This window comes from Tympanuchus pallidicinctus, unplaced genomic scaffold (assembly GCF_026119805.1).
Source record: "Tympanuchus pallidicinctus isolate F22 unplaced genomic scaffold, pur_lepc_1.0 scaffold14, whole genome shotgun sequence".
In the NCBI taxonomy this organism is placed as follows: domain Eukaryota; kingdom Metazoa; phylum Chordata; class Aves; order Galliformes; family Phasianidae; genus Tympanuchus; species Tympanuchus pallidicinctus.
In genome coordinates, this window is record NW_026294659.1 from 14908460 (window position 1) to 14932500 (window position 24041).

General features: G+C 41.1%; 1 protein-coding gene across 2 annotated transcripts in view; it reads right to left on the bottom strand.

Annotated features, from left to right (window-relative positions):
- SIM2 (SIM bHLH transcription factor 2) overlaps positions 1–24041 on the bottom strand; it is a 61627-nt gene that overhangs the window by 34069 nt on the left and 3517 nt on the right. For both annotated transcript variants that reach the window (XM_052673805.1, XM_052673804.1), the window contains 3 exons: positions 19387–19469; positions 17194–17283; positions 11555–11663 (listed from right to left, as the gene is read on the bottom strand). In XM_052673805.1, coding sequence (XP_052529765.1) covers positions 11555–11663; positions 17194–17283; positions 19387–19469 — 282 coding nt within the window. The remainder of the gene's footprint in view (positions 1–11554; positions 11664–17193; positions 17284–19386; positions 19470–24041) is intronic.

Here is a 24041-nt window from a genome sequence, read left to right on the forward strand (position 1 = left end):
TAATAATAGATAATAAAGCTATGTTAGTAATGTCACAAGCTGTGCTGTTGTATACCTGCATGTATACTTTTCCCAATATGGTACCGATACACTTATAAGCCCTTATGGAGATGCTAAGTGCCTTAGTATAGCAACGACTGTGGGGAACAGTAGATGATTCTTACAAAGCTAATGTCAGAGGAGAAGTCCACAAAGTTTCAAGGTTAAAAATGTGATACAGTGTGAATTTGTGCATCAGTGTGTAAGGAGAAGGGAGGGGGAGGTATTTGGGTTGTTTTCTTCAGAATACAGTGCTGTTCTCCTATCAAGGAAGTTTATGCATCTGTTTCGGAATAAGCCAACTGAGTTTTCAAAGGTGTGACATGCAGTCATGGAGAGACCAAATTTTGCTGCTCTGCATTGACTGATGAATTTCTCTGTTGTTGTATCACTTAGTGCCGTTTCTTTCAAATACCTACTATTCCAGAATGTTCACCACAGATGAGTATCTATGTAATTGCACCTTCTCCAGCCCTTGCTTGTCTATAATTCTGAGACAGCTGTGCATCTCTGCAAAAGGTTTTAATGCGACTTTCCTATATGGATGTAAGTGTTGCAGCTTGGCAACTGCTCCTCCTGTCTTTATCCTTTATTTCCATGTCAGTATCTATTTGTCTCTCTTTATCCGAATGTGACTTTGTTTCTTCTCCTAAACAATCTAAAATTAGTTGGGAGATTGATCCTTCTTTTCAGAAGGGAGTTTTTCAAAGTTTATACATTCTTTTGTTTCAAGCTTTTTCCAAAGACAAGTTTAAAAGTATCTCAGAATCACATACAGCTAAAAAAGACCACTTCCCCTACTTTTAAATTGCTAAGTATCTTGAAATGTTCTCATGATAGCTTCTTGGAAGGAAGGCCAGGCATCTTCATACAGTTTATAACATTTCCCAGAAGTTACTGAAATTCTGTTTATCTACTACAGGAATTACAGATGAAAAGCAGAGCCTTAGGATTCTTTCTAAAAGTTTAATCTCCCATTTTTAGCACAGTACTTCTCTTGATTCAGTTATGTGAAATGTGATCTCAAGTTTATTTTCTATTCCCGCCATTTCCAATACTTGTTATGGCTTGGATTACTCATAATATCAAATTTCTGCTTGTTTGTTGTTGTTTCTTTTTTTGTTTTTTTTTTTTTGTTTTTTTTTTTGTTTTTGTTTTTGTTTTTTGCCCTGTATTGATGTTTAACATTTGAAAGTGATTGTCCTCTCCCATCACTAAACAAATTTTTACAGAAATGTGAGTGATTGGTAATACTTGGAAATAAAAACTGATGCATGTAAAACACTGGCTTTTATCAACACAATTATATACTTCTAGCAGATTTCTCTGCTTTTTTTTTTTTGTTCTGTATTTTCTTCTTTGAAAGAGTATAATTGAGGTTCATGAGATCCTGACTTCTTTGATATGTCTACTGTCAGATAGTTTAATAGGCACTGAGTTTGAGGTATCATTTATGGGTTTTATAGGGGAAGCACTGCAAGTCCACGTCCAAGATAATAATTCAAATTTATCATTCCTTATTTTTCAATTTCATTTCCCTTATCAGATTCAGAGGAATGTTTCTGTTTTACTAATATATGATTATATGACCTAGACATCTTTTGGAAGCTTCCTTTTTGATGTGCTGCTACAACTTAGCTGAGTATATTTTGTGAGTGTGACGCAGAGAGTAAATGGCCTAATTCGAGTCCTACAAGCATCTCCTTTGCACTGTTCTTAGAATGCTTTTACATCTCTCATGTTCTAGAAGTTGGAGTCATCTGCATTCAGAAGATGACCAACTCATCTGTATGCTAACGTCTTCACAAGCTGAGGCACAATGACTTGTGAATGAGAATACAGACATTGTCATTTGTCCTCTCCGGCCATACCAAAGATGTATTTCATTCTCACAGCTCTTAACATCATTTCTACAAAGGATGCCATCTCATTTATCCCTTTTCCTTGTCTACTACATCATGCAATACATTTTGACAGGCAGCATAACTCAAGAATAAAATAGCATGTTTATGTTTTACAGATATATACTTCTTAATGTCATAAACAGCATAAATGTCATGGTGCACAAAATCGGTTTTGCTATTTTGAATAGAGAATGTGTGTAGGTTCACTTCTCTTGCACAAGACTGTCAAATAAGATTATCCAATCTTTTTTTATGAAATTGCAATTAGTTTTATGGAAGTCAGAACTGTCCGTCCCTAGGGGTGCAACTATGAAAATCCTCTTTGCTTTTACTCCATCTCTCTACTCTTTTGAAAGGAAGCAGTCACAAAGTTCTATGGTCTGCATGCTGCTTGTACTGTGAATGGAGAAAAGATTATTATAATTTTTTCCATAGCTTCATCTCTCGTGCCTTTATTTTCTGTAAGGTAAAGTCTACTGTTCTACATCTTTCCCAAAATTCCTGGATTTAGACATTACCAAAATATGGCATCACTTTGCTATAGAACCACTGTGTAAATTGACATACGTATGCACGTAAACTGCACCATGCTTCACCATAGACTGTTTTAAAAATGTATCCCTTGTCCATCACTATGGAAGATTAAAATACAGTATTAAAAATGAGAGCTTTTGACACAGCTAATGATGTACCACATCAATTTAAGTCTCGATACCTGTTTGCTCTGTAGGGCAGCTTGTGTGTGGTGTCAAAGATGTTACAGTATGGGAAAAAGAAGCCATTTGAAATGGCACACCTAAACTGAAGCACACTGTTACCTGCTTCTGCTTTCTCTCCCACAGCTTGTTCAGAGGCACATGCATTCCTTTGGTGTCAAAGCATAAACATGTGATAAGCTGTGCTCCATGTCCCTACTGAATTGTTTTATAGGGTGGAAACATAGCACAAGTTCATGTCTGGATGACACTTTCCTGCCCATCCCCCAAATACTCTGCATATTTTCACTCTTTCAGTTGGTTATTTTCATTTTACCTTCTCTGTATTATAAAGTTGCACATGTTCTGCTCTTATTCTGCAAAGCGTCTGGGTCCCACCCAGCACAATGCTGACTAAAAGAGCGTGCAAGCCTCCTGGCTAGCTTCTTTTTTGAGCATAGCAAGGCTACAACTTTTTTGAGAAACAGGAGAGACAAATGCCACAACACCCAGCCCTTAATTCTGAATGCAGATGCCCCCAACTTCTAGAACATGAGAGATGTAAAAGCATTCCAGGAACAATGCAAAGGAGATGCTTGTAGAATAGATTACACAGTTCTATGGATGTCCTTGAAGCTGGGAATCCAGAACTGACCAACACAACAGGTCAGGGTAAGAAGGAGTCTGCAAATACATTTGGTGAATTCCCCTCAGACAAGTTCATAGCAGACCTTCAAATAAGCTAGTGGAAAACCAGGAGTGAGACCAACAAGACTACTGCACACTGACCACCAACTTTATTATCACTGTGCCAGAATGAACAGTACCTAAGTCTATGAATGCAACTATTCTGTGAAATGCTGCATGCAAAGGGATATATGAAAACCACATTTCCTTGTTCTTAACTTGGTATGTGTGGTCAAAACTAGATTCCAAGTAAGAGAGAAAAAAATAGATTCTTTACTTTCCCTTCGCTCTGTTGCACTACATTATACATACACATGCAGGTTACAGGCTGAAGTGCATATCCTTAAGAATACTCTGTCCTCTTTTTAGTAAATGGGTGACACCAGATGAATGATAAAATATAAATGTCTTATACTGTAAAAACATAGATTTTATATGCATAGATAGCAAGTTCATATGCAAATACTAAGTTAACAACTGAAGTTTGTGAGTGTATAATCAATGGATATTAAGATGTTACAATCACAAAATAAACAAGAGAGTTAGGTGAAGTGGACTATGATAACAAGAGAGAATAAATGGAAGGCTTACCCTTATGCTGGGCTCACCTCAAAACACCAGAAGAAGGGATCTCCAGAAGAGATCCTTTCCCACTGGTAGCCAGCTCTTAAATAGGTCTAGGAGAGGTGCAGCCACGCTCCACCCCTTCCGGCAGCACAGCTGAATTGCCTTCACCTGTGCTCCTCTGGCTGACTCACTGCTCACCTCAGGTGATCAATCAGAGGTTCAGGCCGTGACTCACCAGCTCCCATACAGTGGGCTAACTTGGTTTGTTCTGATAATCTTGCTATGGTAGAAAAAAATCTGTTCTGTTGTTAACCACGTCTTTGAGTTCCAAGCTTGCAAAACTGCCCAAATTTCCTCCCCGGTTGGACAGTTTCTTCTGTGCTCTAACAGTAACCAGAATCCCATCAGTGCTGCAGAGAATAAATTGTCTCAATTACCATTCCTGTGATCCAAATGCAGCATTTGCTAGCATTTGTCCAAATCTTCCTTTGCTCCTACAAGTGATGATTCCAAATTTTTTTAGAGAAGGAATTCAACAGAGCAGTAGGTAGAAAGGCAAATTCTAATTTTTAGCACTCTGTTCTTCCCATACTTTTTTGACAGCTACCACTGAAAAAAAAGAGGTTTTAAGTGGGATGCCAGCAGTGTGCCCTCTTCTACTTTTGTACATCCAAAATAATATTTTTTTCTAGATTTCCCTAGTTTAAAATAACACAAACATTAGCAATGGGATCATTATGTTAAACCATTAGCCTTCAGGAACAGTTTTCCTATAAAATACTTTTAAATGGATCAAAGCAAATAAAAAAAAAATCCTACCAAGTTTTGTCTTTTTGCATAGGTGTTACTAAGAAAAAAATATAAATCTTAAGAACAGTGTGACAAAGTATCTTTCCCTATACAGTTTTCCATTTATTCCCTTATTTTGGCATGAAGTATAGTGGGAGTAGGGAAGAGGATGTTCCTTGAGAGGAAAAGTGTGGACCGGAGTTTACTTCTTAGCTGGAGTGAAACAGTGCCCTGAAAGCTGGATAGCCCGACACAGTGCATTCCATACTCCTTGTGTTACTTACTGTATGATTATCACAAATCATAAAAGAATTACCCAGCTGCTAGCAGACAAACAGTATGTCTGATAAATACAGTATCCCTCTTTCCTTTTGTCTACTTTTGGGTACATTAATAAATTGCTTTTGGTACACCATGGCTTGATGTGCAAGTCAGCAATGGTTGGGAAGTTGTAGGTGTTTAAAAGGTTTGAAATCCTTGAAAAAAAACACACACATGAAATCAATAAGAGACACTAATTCAAATTGGTTAGCTCCGAATACATATAAGGAAGAGCAGTATCTGATGCCAAGTCCCTCTCAGTTTTGCTTGCTTGTCTTGCACAAACTGTAGGGCAAAAATCTCTTCTCTTGCTTGTATTCAGCTGCAGGAATGACAGATTACCAGACATATCCAGATTTCATTACCCTGATATATCATACAAAAATTTCCTGCTTTATTCTTATGTATATGGTTCAGGAGGTAAAGCACTTCCCAACAAACTTCTGTTTTTTTAACTGTAGATAACAGTTCTGGTACAATCCTCCACATTCAGCCTCTGAAAGTCAGATGCTATTTCAGACACGACAGCACTTATCACCTCAGAACAACATACCATTAACAATCGCTTCACAGCATTTCCAGCATTGTACAGCCCACCATACTAGCAGTACCAGAATGGTTTGCTGCTGAGCTGTAGTAGATCAAACTTACTAGGCTGACAGAATTTAGTTCCGCACACGTGAGGTGAGGTAAGAGGCAAACTCCTCACACGCCTCCAAGATGTTCTGAAGCTACTCCTGGTCAGGCAGAAATTGCATGAGCACCACAACCTATTAGGTCTCCTGCACTAAGCACGGGAAGATAGGCAGCATGCACTGAGTCTAGACAACCTTACAAACTTCCAAGATGGGATAACTACTGATAACCTATCATCCCCACAATTTGGAGCACAGCAGTACTGCTCGGTTATTACTTTCTACTCCAGCAGGAAAATCTCATTCAGTGGACCCAGTCTGTCAGTTCCACTACTGGAAGAAACAGAAAAGAAAAGCTTCCAGAACTGTAGGTTCTCCAGGAAAGACAACATACATCAAAACAACTTCTCCATAAACTAAGAAATTAGTTTCCTAGCACTACACTATTGAACAACTCTCAGATTCCTGTTAGCTAAGTACGGCATATCTTAGGATAGGTGTCCAGGAGTCTTGATATCAACCTATGCAACAAATATGAGTGGTACAGGGAGTGCCAGACTGAGGTGTATAGATTCACAGGTACAGAACTAAACCAGGACACAGAAGCATGCTGCAGACTGGAAATATATTAAGCAGTATTTGGAAAGAAGTTAAGGACCAATGAAGTCATCTGAAATCTAAGCACTGCCAGTACACATCATTTGGAAAAGATATCAAATTATTCTTCTTTTCTTTTCTTTTCTTTTCTTTTCTTTTCTTTTCTTTTCTTTTCTTTTCTTTTCTTTTCTTTTCTTTTCTTTTCTTTTCTTTTCTTTCCTTTCCTTTCCTTTCCTTTCCTTTCCTTTCCTTTCCTTTCCTTTCCTTTCCTTTCCTTTCCTTTCCTTTCCTTTCCTTTCCTTTCCTTTCCTTTCCTTTCCTTTCCTTTCCTTTCCTTTCCTTTCCTTTCCTTTCCTTTCCTTTCCTTTCCTTTCCTTTCCTTTCCTTTCCTTTCCTTTCCTTTCCTTTCCTTTCCTTTCCTTTCCTTTCCTTTCCTTTCCTTTCCTTTCCTCTCCTCTCCTCTCCTCTCCTCTCCTCTCCTCTCCTCTCCTCTCCTCTCCTCTCCTCTCCTCTCCTCTCCTCTCCTCTCCTCTCCTCTCCTCTCCTCTCCTCTCCCCTCCTCTGCCTCTCCTCTCCCCTCCCCTCCCCTCCCCCCCCATCCCCTCCCCTCCCCTTCCCTTCCCTTCCCTTCCCTTCCCTTCCCTTCCCTTCCCTTCCCTTCCCTTCCCTTCCCTTCCCTTCCCTTCCCTTCCCTTCCCTTCCTTTTTTTCCTTTTTTTCCTTTTTTCCTTTCTTTTCCCATTTCTTTTATTTTTTCTAATTCACCCCAGTTGAATATAATGGATTTATTTTCTTACATGTGCAAAACTAGCCTAAAGATTCATGCGAGATGATTCACTGAGGCTTTCCATACATTTAATGTGTATGTGTGAGAGAACATTTTTCCCCAACCCAGCCACTCTCAGAAAGACAGTCCAGCTGTTGGCTTCTTTCACAGCAAGGGATCAGTCCATATTGCTTTACATTTTCAGTGCTTGTCATGCAAGTCAGAAGGTAGCTTAAAGACTTTGTAAGTTAAAGCTGAGATTCTCCAAAGCCTCCATAGATCATGGGGCTTATGGTTTTCATTGAGTCATAGCTTTGAGACTTTAAAGGCCAGAGAGGAGCATTAGATCATAGTTCTAACTTGTACACTGTGGTTAATTACACTTCAGTCACTTACTCCTGTGCTGAGCTCAGTAATTTCTGTTTGCCTAAAATGTATCTTTTATAAAATGCGTATGCCCTTGATCTGAAGACATCAACCATTGCTTCCCTCACTACTTTATTCCCGTGATTACTTAAACCCCTAGTTATAAATGTATGCATTATTCTAATTTGAGCTTTTGTGGCTTCTGTTCACAGGCATTGATCCTTGATATGCTTTTTTTTTTTTTTTTTCCTTTAAGAACAATTATTTACTTCCCAGCACTTTCTTCTCTTGGAAGTACTCATACATCATAATCAAGTCACCTCCCATTCTCCTTTTTGATAAACCAAACAGATGGTGTTCTTTCATCCCTCATTATAAACCTTTCTAGTCCTTGAATCATTTTTGTGGTTCCCTTCTGTACTTTCTCCAATTTGTCTTTTTTTTTTTTTTTTTTTTAAGTGGACAACAGATTTGTACAGAAGAATCCAGTGTCCACTTCACACACACCATACAAAGAATGCAGTCAGTCACCCTTTCACCCTCTCTACTCCTGTTCAATACTCCCCTGTTTATATGCATATGGATTTTACAGCACCCTTTCTGCCACAGCATCACTACAGAAGATCACACTGAGCTTCTTGTCCTCTGCTTCTTAGCTGCTTCCTTACAGTTTCTTGGCCCAAAAGCTTTCCTTACCTAACTTGCCTTATGTCCATAGCACGCTGGACTTATTTGAATAGAGCTGACACAACAGTCAGTTTACTGATTTCCATTTTCCCAGATGTTATTACATTCAGTGTTGCTATGAAGTCCAGCTCCTGCAAGAATGTGATTCTTCAAGAACTTTCCCTTTCTTTTAAAAAAGTGAAAACTTTTTGCTTCAACGCAGTCCTTGCTGGACACAAAAGAAACATTACAAAGTATAAGTTTTATAAAATTGAAAAGATAAAATTTATGAAGCTTTATACTTCCAAAATTAATGTATCTTTTTTTTTTTTATTACAAGGCTGAGGGAATTGTTTGAAAAGTTTAACAAAGGACCGTGAAGAAGACTAAAAGCAAATGAAGAAATAAAGGGAAAGCATCAAAATGCATAAAGAGCATAAAACTGGAGGGGAAAAAACAGCTACTCTGGGTTATTTAATATCAGTGTATGTTCACATCTGTGATTTTATTTCTATCTTAACAGACCTCATCCAGATACAACTATAGAAAGAGCAACTGAACTAAAACTATGCATACATATCTGAAAATTAGCAGAATACATCCTGAGCAAATAAAGTTACATGGAAATCTGTATTATGAATGGCTGTGACTGCAGTGCCACATTGATTTTACTCCTGAATAATATCGTACATTAGAGAGATCTATAACATAGCAAAGTTCATGGCTGGATGATTCAGACACTCTTTAAGAGGTCAAAATAGATAAACTGAATGACCAAAAGAAAAAGAAAAAAACAACCTCTTTAAAAAGTCAGTTTCCCTTTTATTAGAAAAAGCTACTTTCACTCAGCTTTCCTATGTACTAAGTTATTTATAAAACTCTGTATTTTATTTAAATATTTGTATCTCAGTAGATACAAACAGATGTTTCTTTCCTACAGTTACTAAATAGGTTTCAGGAATTTACTGAAAATACACACAAAACCTGCTGTGATTTCTGTGGGCCAAGGCAATTTTTAAGTTATGCCTAGAAATTCAACTTACACACTGCAGAAAAGGGAACAACAGTCAGAAGGAGGACATTTATCAATAATTGTTGGCTAACTCTGTTCATTTTAGAAAGGTTTAGCTATGGATTCTGCACATTTTTGTATGCCAACGCTATGCCTTGTATGGGAAAGAGACACAGAGAAGTAAGATTTGCATAAAATAATCCCTATAGAAACCAAAACACAGCTTAACTCCTTTATTTGTCTTCCAGGTCTAGAATTCCAAATAAGATGCCGATGTTTTTATGGTTTTGCTACAAAAAATTCTATGCAAACAAAACATATGCAAATATATCGCATTTCAAAGTGAATTTTCATTTACCTTAGCACTACTGAGAACTGAGATCTTGATGCTAATAACATACAGTATTTATGTAGAATGGGGTAGAGCAAGCTACAGAGAATGAGGCACATATCTGGGGCAAATCATCAGCAGAGTTTCAGACTGGAACAGTTGTAAACAAACTGAAATTAGCAGTTTCAACTGTGAATAAAATGTTTTTCAAACAAAACCACAACAGAACTGAATTACACTTTACAGTGAGAAGAATTTGTTGAAGATGTAATTTGACGGTAAGTAGCTAAAATAAGAGGGACCTGATTGTTTTAATGAAGAAATGCTAACAGGCAAAACCAAGCACCTCAAGACATCCACCAAATGTGAGCAATAAACAGGCAATAACTGGCTCTGAATGAACAAAAAGCTTCTGGAACAGTGTGAGTGTGCTGTCTCACTTCTGGTAAGCCAGAGTCATAATACTAAACAGAGAACAGGAAGAGCTGAAAGCTTGCTTGCAAGTGGCATGGAAATTTACTCAGATCCATTATGCATGATCTTAAATCTGCAAAACTCTCATCAAATATATACATATAAAACAAAAGCATGAGGCTATTGCAGTTGATAAGAAAGTGGGTATAAAAATAACTTACTACTCATTCTAGATGCCAACACAGTTGCATTAAAAGTCATGGATTTGAACTAGAGGCATCCCCTCTGCTCATTAGTAAAGTAGGAAACAAGGAAAAAAATGTGCATTTTTTAACATCAAAAGTAATAATTAAACAATCCCTGAGAGACAAATGAGAAAACTATGAAATGGTGAAGGAACAAGTAGAATCAGAAGAATCCAAGAGTTTGTTTTTGAAGACTAGTACTCTACAGAATGTGCTTATGGAGGAAGAAGAGAAAAGATAGCTGTGATGATTCTGTCATTTACAGCACTCTGAGTACTATGCGTGCTCCCAGGCACATTCAACTTTCCTGCAATGACATGTGCACAGTTCTGCACTGAAGGAATCACAGCAGTCAAAACTGTGGTGAGATCACTAAGTAAAAAAACTGCATATGCAACAAAATTGAAAAAAAAACTGCCTGTTCTTGAACAGAATTGTGGTGCAAGGCCAAAGCTCCTCATGCTTTAGGAGTACAGTATTAAGAAGCTCAGAAAAAAAAAAAAAAAAACTAGTAAGAAGTGAGTTTCAGTTGATTAAACAATTATGAACTATACATGACAGCACTTTGCACACGCTGGAGCCAAATCATTCTAATATTTTATAGCCCAAAGAATTGCCCCATGGGACATCAAAGTTACTGAGGACGAGGGTGTGAAGATGATCATACGTTTGTTAATTTTGTACTAGTAACAACAATGAAGTAACAACTTAATACACAAAGGATTATGTTAATATTTATGTGTGGTGTCTGAGCACAGCCAGAGTGGACAGTCTGATCCTGGCGTTCACGTAATAAAAATTCTGCTGTCTCCCCTGACACTCTATCCAACTTAGCACCATGCTGTATGGATACGTGTGGGTAAATCATCTGCAGCACTTGAACAGGATGTGTAGACAGGTTTGGTGAATCAGTGACCCAACACCAAGGCAAGAGAATATTATTTCCCTGGAGAGATGACTTTGTAAATGAAAACTTCTAAATGTAAGTAATTTACGAAATCAAATTTTTCTCTTCCTACCATGGAGAGTATCAGCTCTGGGTTTTCATCCAAATTCCAAATTTAAAAGTTGCTTTTCTAACACTAAGAATGTCCACCTATTTCCAAGTTGCCTAGCATATTCTTTTTTCTTTCTTTTTTTTTTTTTTTTTGTGTGTGTGTGTTTTTGTCTCTGAGACCATATACCTGCAGCTTTGCACAGCAAAAGAATTGCAACTTTCCTGAAATGTCAACACTGGTGAAAAAACAAAAGAGAGGAAATTGCCACTGGACAAAAACTAAATAGCTACTTAAAACTGCATGGACTCCACAGCGCGGAAAGCATTGCTTAATGTAGAATACCTTACTTTCTTTACTGCCACAAGCCAAAATCCTGGGTCACAATTTCAAGTTCATACTCATCCTCCATTTGCACACGTAGCCTCACATCAGATAAATATGAACTTGTCACAACTCAGCCTAGATTTATTACTTTCCTTTTTAAATTTTCTGATGGTAGTTTGACCACAGATCACACAAGTACCTTGTAAGAGGTGAGGATGAAGAGGCTGGTGAGCAGTAAGAACAGCCGTCATCTCATCGTGGTCGGAAGGATGTATATACTCATAAATGCTATTACCAGTAAGCTCCACCTGTGAAGAGACACGTAACACATGAGGCAGTGCTGCCGCCCATCTTTTCTTTCCTATCCCCAAAACATTCTTCAGTAAGCTGTGTATAATGCATCTAGGTAACTACACACCATTTTTTTAAAGCATAAATTGAATGTATCAAAACCACATTCTGAATTTTACCACTTAAACTGAATTAATTCCTTCTTTAGCGGTGATTAATGGTATAGGGCATTTCTGGGAATTTCTGGTGATGAGCTGAACATGTAAGAGCTGCTCATGATACATAAAGTGATAAACTAGAGCAGCTGTAGAAATGCTAGTTGGCTACAAAATTGAATAAAATCTCTAAACTGTATTAATGTCTCTCAGAAAGACAGATATCCAAAAAAAAAAAAAAACCAAAAAAATTTCACAGGTTCCCAGAAGCTATCACCTGCATTCGGGTGGCAACGGAGCCTTCAGAGCCAAACTGTCAGGCTCGCATATTTCTTCTGTATTATTTTTTCCAGTGATCATCCACCACATTCCACACGCAGTAGTACACAGAGCTCAGAACAGTAACCAGTGAATTCAAAAGACAGACTGGACTTCCGTAGATTTTCACAGGCACTGGCTTGAGCCTTTGCTGCCTTAAGTAAACATGCACAGAAAATAGACTAGGAGTTCTTAAATATTTGTATTCCCTCTCCTTGCTCGTACTTTGCTTGAACAGGAATGTGTTTCTGTCTTTCACACTGTTGTACCCATAATAACTGTTGCACAAAAAAAATGAGCGGCATGTGCCGTACGTCCTTTTTGCTAACTCTGTTTGCCACGTATAAAACTCACCAACAAAAGTCTCCAGATAGATGCAGTAATTGATTTAAGGAGTGAACCAATACTTTGAGCCTGTGTTTTAAATTAGTGTCAGGCTGCCCAATTGTTCACTGTGGCCTGATGTGCCTTGGGCCCCCAAGATCAGAGACAGCTGAGAGGTGAAGTAATTTAGCCTATTCTTCTGAGCCAATCCTACTGATTTGCTAAGATGTGTGAGTTGCTTTTTTCTTTGGAATAAATGAAGTTGTCTACCCCACAAAGCAATCTTTTTCCGAAAATGTTTCTCATAGTTCCATTTTCTGCATTATTCATGGAATGTCTCTTCCCAAGACTATGCAAACTAATCTTTTTTTCTAGCCATCTATTCCCCACTTCTCTCCAACAACCCCTCCCTGCAAAAGCAAAAACACCAACACTGACCTTATATTCTAACCAGAGCAATATTGCACGGATTAAGAGGAAAAAGAGAGCGAGAAAGAAAGAGAAAAAAAAAAAAAAGAAAAGAAGGAGAGAAGAGATGGAAAAAGAGACAGGAAAATAAAAAGAAAGAAGGGGCAGGATGAAGAGAGGAATGGATAATGAAAGAAGGGGAAGAAAGAGGTCTTCATACCTTTTGATATGAAGACTTTCTTAGAAATACAACACCAAACAACCTGACTGACAAAATCAACTGCTGTAATCCAGAAGACCTTATGCCATCTCTGCTATTACTATGAGTGTAATCATATCCACACTGGCATGTATCTACTCTCTTAGAGGTATAACACATGGATATCTCTTGATTTTCTGCAAGTAACTACCTACTCCAAAAGACCACTCTCAGAAGCACACATTTGTTCACAGGATCCACAGGACTGGGCCTAAAGTCACATTTCTCTCAACAGTGTAATTTGCATCACAGGGCTTATGCTTAAAATTCAAAAACTAAAGCACTTTGTTAAACTAATGACTAGTATTTCTCATTATGCACACAGGAGTATTTTCTGCTCTGATACAGGTATTTGCAAGCCCAGCAAAGTCAGCAGGGGGTGAACACAGAATGCTGAAACCAAAATTCATTGTAAAAATACTAGTGGAAACATAAAGCCGTCAGCAAAGAGACGGGGTCTAAGTAAGAGTCAAATAACCAAAATATGTATACATAATCTTGAAACTGACCACAGTCTCCTGCTACACATAGTATGTGCATACTATTTTAAAGCCTACAATGAAACACTGAAAACTGGGGAAAAAAAGTATATGGTTCAATTCATAAACCTTCTAAAATCCCATGCCTTGGGCTTATTGAACCAACTTCCTTGACGCAGCTTTTTAATATCTGTAAATACCTGCTTACTACCAAATATTGCTGTTTCCTACTAAGAGCTTTTTTATGTGTAACTCAGCTGCACATTTTTTTCCTGCCAAGGAACGATACATAATAAACACAGAGGACTAAGTAGATGGATTCTAGAGCAAATAATTACATATTTTGCCTTTCATATACTGATTTGATGAAAGTAAAATAAACTCCTAGAAAAGTTCAGATATTTGTGGTTAAATATTTCAAGACTTTCAAAAGTCAAAGATAAGCTCAGCTCCCTCGTGGGCCCTGAAAATGGCTGGAATAAGGTCCAGACTTTCAAAATGATTTCCTAAGGGGATTTTATTCTCCATTCTGTGTCCTTGGACTGCAAAGGGAAGATGTATTTGGGGAATCGGAATCTATTTGTTATCCATGTAAAAAAAAAAAAGAGGCAAGAAATTGACTCTATCTCAGCTAGAACAAGTCAGTTCAACGATGGTCTGAGGCCAATTGAAATTAGATGAAATTAGAGATCCTAACTATTTGTATTTACAGTATTTATTGTTAGAGTTGAGTGGAAAAGCTGTTAAAATCCAAACCCACAGCACTGTTTCTGATTCCCTGATACTGCAAGCAGAATGAGTGAATCTTCATGTTGTTTTTACATTTTTGAACTCTCTTAATTATGTTGGCCAGTGAAGGGTTACTCAGAAGCTCCAAGTTCCTTCTGCTTAAGTTAAACTCAAGATCTACTAGAAGATAAAGGCTGCTGTAGTAGGTATCCAAGAAAATCCTGCATAATGTTTTTAAATAGCCTTCTTGCTTAGTTTAAATATATATTTTAAAACAAATTGCACTTTAACTGGAAATTGATGTGTGGAGTAGTTAATTGTCAAATTATTTAATAAAAAGGTCTTTCTATACACACTCTAGGAGATTTTCTACAATCATCATCACTCTAGTCTCAGCTTGTATTGGCTGGAACTCCATGAGAGCACTTGTTGAAAATATAGAGTGGGATTATGACTTGGTGAGGGAGACCTGCAGAATTTGCTCCAACAGACCAATCTCATTCTTGTTGCTGTTGGTGGCAAAACTCCCAATGATTTCCAGTGAAGTAGGAACAAGAACTCATTTAGAGCCCAGGGAAGAGTACAGAAATATACCAGTATTATTGCAATAATATCCTACTATTTAGGAACAGCCTAGATTTAGTCCTAGTATTATAATTGTCTCTTGAAAAACAGAGCATTGAGCAATATATTAGATTAGAGGGTAAAACAACATCAGAAAAGTGAGCGAAAATCACTGTCTATATAATTGTCCTTTGGATTTATAAATGAAAAGCTGTGTGCTGTTAAACTGCTGGAGTACTCAGTGATTTGATTCCAAAGCACGTCCTTAGGTATCATAACTCTCTGTCCTCTCTGATCTGTAGTTTTCTGATGAATTCAAGGATAGAGCCCATTAATTTACTGGGCTAAAGTGAAATACTTGAGATTTTGAATATTAAATTGAATTCAAAAAACATGTCCGAATTCTCAAGCTTTCCTTGGCAGCTCTTGCAGGAAGGGCTTATAGAGAGATGTGTGAAACACAGGGGGAACACGGTATGTGCAGAGGACCATAAGATCATAAGGGCTAGAGATAATTAAAGCCTTCATGATGCTTTCAGTCCCTTCTCCTTGGGTGTGGCAAAGTTGATCCACTCAACATGCAGGTCTTTAATTTCACCAGATGACTGGATAATATTGAGACCTCCTAGATTTGATGAACTGATATTCCACTAAACAAACAAACAAACAAACAAACAAACAAAATCTGGACAAAACCTAAATCAGTTAGCACTTATCAAACAGACTATACTCCAGCAAGAACAGATGGTAACGTTCATTCCTTTGGAACAATTGTACTGACTCAATCCTATTTAAGTAGTCAGCAACGTTGTGGACCTTTTCTACATGTTAGCTTCTAATAAGGCTGCTGATTCAGAGAAGAAAATGAGGACATTTGGAAGAAAGTCTATTCTAAAACTAAGTACTATTTGAAGTAATTTGAATGTGTGTTAAACGATATGAAACAACAGATACTATGTTGTAATAGGCTCAATTGAAAAACTGCTTGAAATATGAATGTTCCTGGATGCATTTTTAAAGTTGGCAGAAAAAAATGTATCCATGCAAAACACTGATCTTCAAAATTACTTTTTGTAAAGGAGATTAGAAAAACAGTGATCACAGTTCCCTTTGTATTTAGAAATGGGGTTTATGAGATGAAATATTTGCTTTTTCTATCCATCTTTTGAGTTCTGTTTGTTTTTTTTTTTCTCATAGCTACTAATTCCAATTCCACTATTGTAAACACATCTAGAGAACTTTACCATTTTTCAAACAAAAATATTTATTACTACCAGGATAAAGTATTCATACTCATCCCCTTCTTTGTTCCCCGAATACCTTGCCTGTAACAGAACATCTTTCTCTCTCTCATTTTCATCTCCTTCTTCTTCTTCTCTCTACTAATAATTTTTCACTTGATTTTATTTTAAACTAAGAAGTGTTCCAGCTGCAACCAGTTCCAAAGAAACAGTTCTGTTTCTTGGAAGTCTTATCCGGGGCCCAGTGAAATTAATTAGGAATTTTTCTATTGGACTTCAGCAAGCTTTAGGTCAGGTGCTACCAATGAAACTGTGTAACACATTTATACACAAATGTATGGAAACTTGCACTCCTCAATAAATTCAGGCTGTTTGCCCTTGCGTCTAACCCAAGAAGGCAAAAAATTAGAAATATCCTTCTAACAAAAAAAAAAAAAAAAAATCAACAATAAAAAACCCTTATACTTCTTGTGCAGAACAGTAGTAAACTGAGTTTTATGAGTTCTATCACAACCATATAAAACGCTTTACTGAAAAGACCACTGAGCTGGAAAAACTCAAGAAAAACTACCTTGAATTCCATGTGAACACTCATAAATCTGCCCCCTTTTTTTTTTTTTTTTCTTCCTAAAGAACGTTTACCATTAAACTCGTGTTCCACATCAGATTTCCTCTCTATTTCATAGCAAGTCTCAATATCTCACACAATCTAAAACATATAGCCTTGAATTCTAAACTTCATTTCAGATGTGTAGCATTACCACACAGGCAAAGAGGCTTGGATTTCAAGCTCTGCGTATATCTGCAATTTGCAATATCGTATTATTTATTACCCTTCTTAAAGGTAATGAGGAGTAAAATACAATGAACAAGGATATAAAGACAGTCGTGATATGGTTGTAAGTATAGGAAAACTGAATATTTAAATAGGGCCATTTATCAGAAAACAAAGTTGAAGCTTCAAATACCCCTAAAAAATGATGACTTTCTACATGTATGGCCAGATACTCGTGTTAGATTCCAAACGCAACATCCACATTTAACAGATGGGCAAAATAAATCAGTCCTACCTGAGATAAGCCAAGATGTACAGACGCTGTTTCTGAGATGTACATTATTTTGCCATCTGAGGCTACCACAAAAACAAAGCCATCCAAAGTCTGTAGAAGAGAAACACATAGGTTAAAAAGAAAGCATTCTGTTTAAACCATTTATGGCAAAGAAGTATTTGAAGTCTTTTGGATTAAGATTGTTATCCAACTTAAAGAGCAGAAAACATCACGGTTCAGAAATAGAGACCTTTATCTGAAGCTGTTCCTACAAACTCTATGGCATGTGCACACGTTGTGAAATCCAATTCATTCCCCCTACAGATGCGAGCTTTACTGCTCACTTTAAGTTAACATTCTCCTGTTGATTCTGGTTATTTTAGTACTTAGCACAAATCCTGAGCTATGTGGTGCTTAGGGGAAAATCTAGTACTACGCAAGCCATTTTTTATGCTGTAATTGGCAGATGCAGATTACCACTATTTGCAATATATTTAGTGATATTATAAGCAAAGCTTAAGATTTCTTTGACTATATTTGTATTAATGTATTTCTGAACATGGGACTGTTTGCTAAGTAACTAGGTTAACTTAGAAAAAAAAAAAAAGTAATCAAAACGGCATTCAAATATCTCACACCTGAAGAAAGACACTTATACTCATTAATTTATATGCCCAGAGTTTGGGAATCTCAGCTAATGGTAATATGTTATGCAGATTCTTATTGATGGGAATATTAACTGGATGTTAAATATTACTTATATGAGCAAAAAAACTGAAGTTTAACTGTGCTGTGTGTCATTTGTGCAAGAAAAAATAACTGGCCAGGATTAGGACATGTGACCTATTGATGCGGGGTGCCTTCATTCTTGCCCTCGATTCTTCTGTGCACAAAGTTAGACATTTTTTTCTAGAGTATCTGATTCCCCCAGCCAAAAACTATCTACTATCTCCTATCAATTTTGGAAGCCTTGATCAATATACACATGTGAACATTATTGGAAAAGATAAAGTTCTTTTTGCAGCATGTAGGTAAAGCAGACACCAATTTTAATTTATATTTTAAGTTATTGAACCGGAAGGGAAGCAATAAAATCCTGAACTTCATGCTTCTACTCTGCTGCCCCTATAAAAATATATAAATACATATTCCAAATTATTCTCTGGATTACTGACTCCACAGTATGTAATTGAAACCAGATTACTCCTTGCTTTTGCATTTTTTCCTTTTTTAGACCACAAATTTCATAGCAGTATTACAGTAGAAGATAAATCATTGCATCTTTGACCATCACTTTTCAGCTAAGCACTGTCATCCTGCAATTGATCCACCCGACCGGACCTGTGGCTATCTCCCCTCACAGTGCAGCAGGTTTCCCCTACAGAAAAGCACAAGCTGAAACATCCCTTGTTAAGCTTCAGTCTAAGGACCCTTCAAAAAGTCTTCAGCAAATTTGCTGCTGCTGTTAAAGCAGTTGAAATTCACGAATGAGTGAACGGTAAAATGAGTATAACAGGCGATTAACAAATATTATTTAACTGGCGGAGGAGCAAGTGCACCAGCCTCGATTTTCGTCCTCGATGACTTTTGCCCTCGATCCTTATCCTTGATAAGGGTTTTAAAGGCAGACCGACGGTCGTGAACCTGCTGCCTGTATTCAGAAATATGTGGGAGCTGCACTTCCAGGCGGCCTCGCACAGCACAGCCGCCCCCTGAGCCTGAGGGGCCGAGGCTGAGCCGGCTGCCCCTCGGAGAGGGGTTCGAGCCCCTCACAGAGCGCCTGTTGACTTTTTATATCCCCCCCGAGCGCACGGTGAAAACAACGCCGGTTCTATGACCAGAAATTAACCTCCAGCCGTAAAACCGGCCGTTAAACGATTACGGTTTACTACGTCTTTAAAAGCAGGGGGAGGGAAATAAATAAATAAATAAATAAATAAATAAATAAATAAATAAATAAATAATCCTGGCAGTATTAAAGTTCACATATTAAAAAAAGAAAAAGAAAAAAAAAACAAAAAAACCTAAAGGTAATTATTATTATTTTTTTCCTCCGGCTGGCACACGCTGCGACTTCTTAAGTTCTCCCACACAGTGAGGATTGAGAAAAACTGCAGCGCAGAACGGCGGGACATGAGCGCTGTGCTTCCAGGTGCTACTGCCGGCAGATCGAACCCAGATGTGCCTCCCGCCCCCGAGGAATGAATCCGCTACCTGAAGCAAGTGGGATCCGAGCTCCTTGGCCACGTTATCCATGGGCCCTATCCTGCTCGGCTGTCCCCAAGCGTCTCCCAGACCTGCGAAGGTGAACGAGGAGATGGTCAGAGCGGGGCGACGAGTCCGGCCGCCCTCCCGCCGGCTGCCGGCCCCGAGCTCCCCGCAGCCCGCCCGCTCTCCCCAAGCAGGGAAGGAAATGGCTCTTTGCGTGTGGAAATGCCGCCAAGGGGACTCCCGCTGCCCCCTGCCCGCCACATCAGGGCCTTCTTGGCCGGGATACGGCAGCCACACAGCGAGAGAACCTCAGGGAGAGAGCCTGCGGAGAACCGCAGTCCCTCCGGTCTCCTCCCGTCCCCTCACGGAGAGCGGATCTGCGCAGAGCTGCGGACCCGCAGCGGAGCGATGCTCTGGGCGTCTCGGCCTGTTTCTTTATTTGTTTGTTTTCATTTCCTACATGAGAACCAGTGGAATGGCTGCAGGCTGCTGCCGGCAGCAGTGCTCAGACGGAGGTGAAGGCGCACCCATGTCATGCTTCTTTTTTGGAGTCTTAAGTCTTATGCCCTCAGAGCCCTTCTACACTGGCGAAATGAGTGCGGTGGAGGTTCAGTCCAGCCAACCTTCACTCGCTGCAAACGGGGCAAATCGCTGTACAGCGTCGAAACCGGGCTAAGCGTTTTCCTCCCGCTGCCTCATACCGACCAGGTGCTTTGAAAGAAAACTCGCACTCCGTCAGGAAGGGAGAGGACGCTGCACTCGGGTGGAAGGCGCTGCCCTGTTCTCCAATCTGGAACGCGTTTGTGAAGCCCTCCCGGAGCAGCATCCCCCTCGGCACCGGTGTGGAGGCGATGGCAGCACCTCTCCGCTCTCCCTCCCTCAGAGACGAAGGTATCTCCCACCCGGGAGTAGACGGGGAGGACGCAGAGCTTCGCCACTCGCGGGGCAAGCACCGAGGCAGGGAAGGAAAAGGGATCCCGGGGTGTTCTGAAGCCCTCTGCCCACCGCCGGCTGGCTCATGGCAGTGCCCGAGGCCAAGGTCAGCCCCGGGGGAACAGCTCTTCTCCTGCCCTGCTGCCCCAGAGGTATCCCAGCGGCGATGCTGTTCTGGCTGTAGGGAATGGACACCTTTCTTTCCTTTCCCTTCATTAAAAGCAATGTTTGACCACGCGTGGGAAATACACTTCGAAGAGGCAAACGAAAAGTCGCGCTTTAGTACAGCCTTTACCCAATTTGCAGTTCGAAGTACATTTCCAAACGCCCATACACTCGACACCACGTTTATTTCTTGTCTTTTTTTCTTCTTTTCTTTTTTCATTTTCCCTATTTTTCTTCCTACTGAAATGAACCCTCCACTTTCAAAGGACCGCGGGTTCACCTCGCAGTCTTCCGCACCAGGCGGCAGTGCGCGGACGAAGCGCTAAGTGCCAGCGCTGCGCGGAGCGCCCTCATTTCGATGTCTATCATTGAGGGTAGGGAGGTGTTGCTCAGAGCCGTGCGGGTTGGGCTGCACCGCACCGCCAAACACCGCCGTGTTCTGAGGTTAGTTTTCTAAACCTGGCTAAAACCTCCGCTTCCGCAGATTTTTTTTTTTTTTCCTTTGAGATTTTAAATTGGGGTTACAATCGCGAGCTCGCATCAAACGTAAGCCCGTTTGGGGGGGATCAGGCTGACATTCGTCTAAGCTTATTTTAAAGCCAATGATTTTGTCATCTAATCCAGCAGCAGATCGGTTTGGAGGTGGAAACGAAACGAATAAATCCGACGTTCGGCTGAAGGAGAGCCGCGCATTAACTTCTCTTCCTACAGGTTTGCCGCTGTGCAGCCTCCGTCCCGTACACATATGGATGCAATACATATGAATGCAATACTCCGCGGCGCTCCCGCTGCCCCGCCAGCAAATAACGCACATTTTCACTCACTGCGCTGGATCGGAGCCAAAGGCGCTGCCGATACAAAGTGAGCGTTCTAACAAAGCTCCTTTACGCGACGGGAGCTCGCTGTGACGGCTGCGGCAGGGAAAGTTCTCCTGTGTCCGCGAAGAAAACGCTTAAAAAGCCCCATTTTGGCACGCATTAGCTCGGACAGCCGTGCCTGTCTCTGTCGCGGATCCCGTCCCATTGGGGGAAGGGCAGCACTGCGGGGCTGGACGGTCACAAAGGGATGCGGTGCGCGGGGCCGCGGGGCCGGCTCCCACAGCAGCAACCCTGCGCGGGAAGGTCTGGCATGGGAACCCCAACGTAGGAGCAGCTCCCAGCGCAGGAATACGCAGGACTTCTCGTCCCTGTCCTCTGTCAGCCCTGGGTTGAGTTTCCCCGACGCTCACATCGCCTTTTGACACCTCTAGCCGTTTACTTAGGGCGCTCACTCGGTGCCATTCCCCAGTTTCTGGGTAGGAGAGAGAGTTAAACCGTAATAAGATCTGGAAACCTTTGGGATCAATCCCCACCTTTGCTCTTCAAACGTATATAAATTCGTACACACAGTAGTGAAAGCCCGGTAGCTTTTCTGTTTGGGATTCTGCTACAAGAATTACTTAGCGATGTATTACGCGAGTATCGGATTGCCCTCTAACTCAGAGCATTTCCTTTGTGTCTACCGTACTGTTTCCCGGCTCCCCGGAGCGCGTAGTGCCCTCCTGTTATTCAATAGCCATCCTTCAACCTGGAGTGGCCACAACTGCCTGGATTTGCAGTTCTGCCTCCCTTTGGGGGACTTGTCTCCAGCACCGCGTAGGCGGGGGAGAGCGAAAGGGAACGACCCTCACCTCGAGGGTCTGCTCCGGCTTAGGCGGGGACATAGCTGACCCTTGCCCTAAAACACTTCTGCAGAGACGTATTCCAAACCCGACGGCTGCCCCTCTCGGGATGAGGACGGGTCCCCAGGGTTGGAGCGATCGGGGAGCCCCGGCGGGGCGAGCGGCTCTCGAGGCGGGAAGTGCAGGCAAGGAGGAGAGGGGCTGCCTGGCTTCTATCGAGAAGAGTTTCAGCCTCCTATCTGCGCAACCGGCGGAACGTTCAAAATGAAAACGTTTAAAAGTTTTTTAAAAATAAGAAAAAAAGTGAAACGACGGTTCAAAGCGAAAACCCAATAAATGCCCTCCGGCACACTCGGTCAAGCCTATCTCCAACTGTACCCCAGCAGCAGCGGATGTCCCAGGATCCCCTCCCTGCGCCGGAGCAGCCGCGGAGCAGCGGGAAGCCCTAAGAGCACCAGGTGCGAAGGAGAGCCGCCGCGCCGCCGGGAGCTGTGCCGCTATAGGCGAACATTCTCGGTCTTGGGATTAATTAATTCGATTAATTAATCCGTTAACAAAACTCTCTCGACCACACGCAAAGATTCGGCGTAATAGCAGCAACGAGCCTTAAAATGTACATTCACAGATTCATACTCCAGCAACTTATATAGACCGAAAGCTCAGTTTTCTTCTTATAATTTCTACTGCCTTAGAATGAGGAACAGGTCTCGGCTCCACTATGGAGTCACTTCCTTGTGATTATGTTGTACAGAGCACAGCGTATTGCCGGTCAGTTCTTAAGCAGTGCCTCCCTATTCAGTTGGGATATCCGTCATAGAGTTCTACCGTCAGTTTTGGAAACTGCCTAGGGGCCGGGAGAGATAGGGGGTCACAACTGAAGACAGAGCCGTGGATGGGAGAGAAAGGCACTGCTTGTAAGCTCAGTGGATCCTCGTGTGCCTTTCTTTCATTTGTTCATTTTTAGAAACATATTTAGATACAAATAAGCAGACAGCCAAGATAGAAGTCCCATGGTATATTTTTCTCCTATAATCAGAAATGCCTTGGCAAAAAATCAGAGCGCAGCAGAAGTCAAAGCATGGGGGAGGCTGTAAGGTTGCTGTCTCCGGGACTATAATTCAGGAACGTAGGAACGTGAAGGTCAGGGTAAAACCGCACAGCAAATTGTGTGATGCGGGCTCACGAAGCTCCGAGTTTTCTAGAGCTCTCATTGTCGAGGTGAAAGGAGCCGTGAGGTCAAACTCCTTTCGCTCTCACTTCCCTGAGCCCGAGCGGGCGGCTCCTTTGAGATCTCGGTGAAAATGGAGCATCTTCGGGAACACCCGGCCAGAGGCAGCAGGGGGACCTAGCTGGCCCCATTACAGACCTGTAGAAACTATGAGGCCATCTTGGCCAGGACACTTCGGTAGGGTCCCAAATTTTGCTTAAACTGCGCGTCAGGACGCCTAGAAAATAACTGGAAGGGGGCAGGTAAAGCCATCTGTGGAGGTTTTTAAAAAAAGAGCTCTCCTCCCCTCCGTCCTTTCTCATCCAGTCTAGACAGAACTGGAAGCCGGCTTTATAGCCGGACAATACCTCGGATACGTCTGGCTGCCCCGGGCCTAGCACGCGTGCTGGTGGGGGTCTCGGACCCCTTCCCCCCCCACTCCCCACAAGAGACCGTCTGGGAGAAACAAAACCCGCTCAGATCTTCGGGGGCGATGCCGTAGGGCTGCTGCAGAATGCCGGCGGCAGCCTTGGTGGGGGGTGGGGGGGACTACGGCCGTGCCCCTTCGGGGGCGACCCCTGGGGGAGCAAAGGCCAAGGAGGGGAGCCGCTTTATTGCAAGCCCCATTCCCCCGGATATACGCCTACCCCGCCCTCCCTGCGTGCTCGAAGGGGTTCTTTCCTCGCGTTTTGC